This window comes from Gigantopelta aegis, chromosome 3 (genome assembly GCF_016097555.1).
Source record: "Gigantopelta aegis isolate Gae_Host chromosome 3, Gae_host_genome, whole genome shotgun sequence".
NCBI classification, from domain to species: Eukaryota; Metazoa; Mollusca; class Gastropoda; order Neomphalida; family Peltospiridae; genus Gigantopelta; species Gigantopelta aegis.
The window spans coordinates 38,430,300-38,435,299 of NC_054701.1; the positions used below are offsets into that span (position 1 = coordinate 38,430,300).

At 38.0% G+C, this 5,000-nt stretch overlaps 1 protein-coding gene across 1 annotated transcript; it reads right to left on the reverse strand.

The window, feature by feature from the left end:
* Positions 1-4,006: 4,006 nt before the first annotated feature.
* On the reverse strand, positions 4,007-4,576 carry LOC121368631 (interleukin 17-like protein). The gene has a single exon (XM_041493370.1). The coding sequence runs from the start codon at positions 4,574-4,576 to the stop codon at positions 4,007-4,009; it is 570 nt and encodes a 189-aa protein (XP_041349304.1).
* Between the last annotated feature and the right edge of the window lie 424 nt (positions 4,577-5,000).

Genomic DNA, 5,000 nt, shown 5'->3' on the forward strand with positions numbered 1-5,000 from the left:
CCATATGCTATCATCACCGCATTAAGGTACTGGTTGGTAACCGTGAGGGGAAGTCCCCTCAGTCTCACCAACGTACCCCCTGGGAAACGTGGCGCTACTTGGCAAGCTCTGCCCCTGACAGCTACTCCCGTGAGCTCTAGTTGATCTCGAAGCTCTTTCGAGTCGACGTGCAGTTCCCAGGTGTTTTTTCCTTTTGGGATGGCGGCTAAAAGGTGGTCTACAATAGAGCCCAGGGCCCGGCAGATCTCCTCTCCCGTGAGGGGTGGGGTGTATCCTGGGGCGTGGAGGTAAAGAGGGTGATCGTACTCACCACCTTGATCCTCGACTGGAGTCGACGTAGTCTGGGCAGAGTTGTTGTCCTCCGTCATTCTTGTCCGGTTGGAAAACGGGGGAAAAAAAAGCAAAAACTAGATTTAAGTTAAACTTAAACGGATTGAAAGATTTACAATTGCCAAGCAAATGGAAATCAGCACTCTGCGGCTATGGTATTGCCACTGCGCAAGCGCTTGGGCGAGCGCTCTACCGACTGAGATAAATTCCGTTCTACCTAATAACAGAAAGGAAGGAAATGTTTTATTTAACGACGCACTCAACACATTTTATTTACGGTTATATGGCGTCGGACATATGGTTAAGGAATACACATATATTGAGGGAGGAAACCCGCTGTCGCCACTTCATGGGCTACTCTTTTTGATTAGCAGCAAGGGATCTTTTATATGCACCATCCCATAAACAGGATAGCACATACCACGGCCTTTGACGTACCAGTCGTGATGCACTGGCTGGAGTGAGAAATAGCCCAAATGGGCCCACTAACGAGGATCGATCCCAGACCGACCGCGCATAAAGCGAGCGCATTACCACTGGGCTACGTTTCGCCCCCACATAATAACAGATGTAGACCTGTTCATCATTAATACAATCCGTCATGTAGAACTATCCAGTCAACCCCAGTCTCGCTGTCATAATAGTTGATTAAGATATATTATGTATGTCTGCCTCATGACCTGACATGGTTAATACCATCATGGGAAATCAACAGATGACCTTAGCTCACTGGCTGTTAGGTCAGTGGAAACGGTTAACCTGCAATGACCTCTTGTTTAAACTGGACATACTGTGTGTGATCGCTGTTAGTGACCATTTCCCAGTAGCGTGGACAGTGGTCGGGGCACATAGTCGGGACAACTACCCCGAAACCCGGGACTACAGAGAGGACTTTGTGAATTGAATAGCTTACACACACACACACACACACACACACACACACACACACACACAGACGCACGCACGCACGCACGCATGCAGCATATACACACGAGGGAGACAATTTAGCTTTCTAAGATCCTGAAGTCATTACCCAAACAACCTCAAACCCCTCAAAACAACAAAGCAAACCAACCACTTTCCCTTGAAGAAAACTAAACAAACCCAACGAAAATATATATATATATATATATATATATATATATATATATATATATATATATATATCAGACATGGGGCGATCAATTACGATTACGATTACTTAAGAATGTCATGATTACGATTACTAGGAAAATTAAAGTAATCGATTACGATTGCGATTACACTGCCCAGTAATCATGATTACAATCATGATTACATTTTCACAAATATGAACTATTTTTGATGACTATGTGTCAAAATTACCATATGTTTGACATTCAATAGTCCATAATTAATTAATCAATGTACTACAGTATAGTGTCGTTAAACAAAACAAACTTTACTTATTACATGAATATTTAAAACATATTATTATATTTAACGACAAAACGTAATTACATGCGTGTTAATCCCCAAGCTGCTAAAAGAAACCAAAGCATGCCCCTTTAATCGCCGAATCAGTGTCACATAAAACAAGACATATAGTTTACAGTTATCAAAGGTACGAGTTGTCAACTATGATCATTTAATAATACATCAAAAGTGTTGAATGCGATCGGCTGTACTGTGACAGACTCTTTGCTTTTGTTAGTCTTAATGACTGCAGACGGACAGTGCACAACCTTAATCTCTTGTCTGTAAGCTTGACTGGGCAGGCAAATCCACACACAGCAATAAGTTATTTAACATATATAACCCTCCCTCCAATTTTAGGTAACCATTGATATAAAGTAATATAATCCACAAATTAAAAAAGAAAGATTAAAAGAATAGAATATTTTTTAGTGTTCTACCGGTTCAGAAAATATTTTGCCACGTGACTTCTGGAGAATCAATTATTTCAGTCAACTTGTAAATTAACTGATTCACTTGACAGGTAAAAAGCCATTAAAAAAAAACAAAAAACAGGACAAAACGTTACACGAAAAAAGTCACAACTTTTAATAAAAATTATATATTAGGCAATGTGCAACTGACTCCTAGTTTCTTTCGATATTAGTTTTGTCGTTGTTTTATTTGAATAAAAAAAAAATAGCAAACACCAAACACATTATAGATGAACACATAGATACGTTTAAAAAAATATTTACTTATAATAATGGTTTGAAATGCAACATTAGCTCGAAATGAAAATATAGAAAACAATAGATCGAGTTTGAGCAGTGACGTCACTGTTACCGGTGACACCAGAAAAAAACATGTTAAAAGGATACAAACTCAGTGCACCCAACTACTAGCACTGTTACTTGAGTTGTTACCAAGCATATCAAAGAGGTTTGCTTAATAGGCATGTTTTCATAAGCTTATGTACGTTATAACATAATATAACCATTTACAGACATAATGGAAGGTGTTGGTATAAAATAGACTACTGAGAATATAATAATATGTGTACAGAACTCTATTTAAAACTAAGTAACCATAGTATCACGCCTTCCTATTATTTTGTATAAATATTTTCCTAACTTACATACTTTGTTCACATTGCTAGTAGGTAATAACTTTATTACTTTAAAGATACATGTATATTGTAGGATGCTGTAATAATGATTAATATATAATCCTAGTGTAGTAATCACGGAAGTAATCATAAATTACGATTACATTAGCAATGTAATCGATTACGATTACGATTACATGGTATTCTCAAACAGAGTAATCGATTACGATTACGATTACATGAAAATATGTAATCGATTGTAATCGATTACGATTACTGATTACGATTACACCATGTCTGATATATATTCATGTATGTATATTATAGGAATATGTTAGAGTCACTGGAATGATCTCTGTATATTTAATAGGCTCGTCTAAGAGAAGTTTGTACAGACTGTGGACTACTCGAGGCGCATGATATATATGCCAGCGCCAGTGATTTCGAACAATTTTTAAATTTCTATTCTATCATTTTAATAGGATGGGTAGGTTAGTAAAATATCTGTTTTAAGGGAGTGCAGAGATGGCAGCGGCTTTTGTTTTATACCAGAACTGTACATAAAAGCAAACCAATACCGAGTGAATTTAGAAAGTCTGTTAGATTGTGTAAAATAATTTTAATTGTCGACTGACGTTCTATTGAGAAATACTGTTATGGACGTCCACTAGTCTCATTATTAAATAAAAACAAAACAAAACGATTAAATAAAAACAATTTTAAAAAACCAAAACAAAACACACCCAAAGACGACGACGTCAATAACAAGTCAGTGATGACGCGACACAAATATGTCTTTCCTCCAGGCTCGAAATCGATAGAAGACAGGCAGCAGACGCCACTCAAAAATAACAATATGCTTTCTGATATTCACTTTCACAAACATCTTTTGCTTTCCACCTCAGTTTTGAACATAGTCCAAATTACCCCAAGTCTCATCATTTTCAGGAGTGATAATATAAATTACAATTGTTTCAAAGTTTCCGCATTTTGTTGAAAAATGTCAAACTAGTTGTCTAATTTCCAAACTACTTTCTATAACTGTTTCTCAGTTTCTAACATTTGCTCCCAAATTAAAATTTGAGAAATAATAAAGATTGCTTCACAGCCCATAAAATGAATGTCGACCCTTCTCAAACAGTTAAAATCCGATCATCAAGGAGGACTGTGCATAGATGTTCTTGACGGTGAAATGGCAGCCCTCACACAAGCGCACCCCACTGGAACCTGTTCCTTAAAATCTACGTACTCGTAAAAACCATCCTCCTTACAACGCACCCGACGCTGCACCTGTCTCGCTTGATAAATGGGCATACAGGAACCGGAATGACGTCCTGACAGAAATCGGCATTTCTCGCAACTACACTGCGCATGCACCATGACCCTCGGCACCCGGTCGTCATCGATGTCAAGGACGTAATGCCAGGGACATATTGCCCTCTGGTAATCCTTCGTTCCCAGAGGATGGCCGCGTCGACTCGGACAGTCTTTGACTCCTAGTAACGTGGAACTGGCGACTTTTTCAAGCAGGACGCTGTAGTCGCTCTCCGGTGTGTGAGATAGATTTGTGAGCCCAGCTTCCTGAAGCCAGCGGAAGACCATTTCGTCCATGTTTTCTGACTTCAGTAACAGAATGTCTGGAGGATCCGCGCAGTGACAAGGTGCGCTTTCTGATACAGGAATCGCCATCATCATCACCATCACCATCATCATCATCATAATCATTATTGAGGTTGTTAGGAAAATGATCTGAAAGACATTATAAATATTGATTATATTTAAACATCAGCAACAACAAGCAAACAAAACAATCTACAAAATCTCAAAAATAATTTAAAGAAAAGAAAGAAAAAGAAAGCCCAACGAAACAAACGACCCAACAACAGACACAAAAAGACAACAACTGAAAAAGAAACAACAGACAAAAACAAACAAACTTAAACAAACAAAAAGTGTCGGCTAGAAACATTTTTACGTAAAAATTTCTTCCTTTTCACTTCTCCTTAAAAATCCCCAAAACTTTCATCAATTTTAAAGCATCCAACCCGCAGTATATTTATATTGTAGAAATACTATAGTGGTATACATTTAACTTCCAAAGTATTCAATATAAATGGGTTTATATCACACACGCACCAACGCACATACA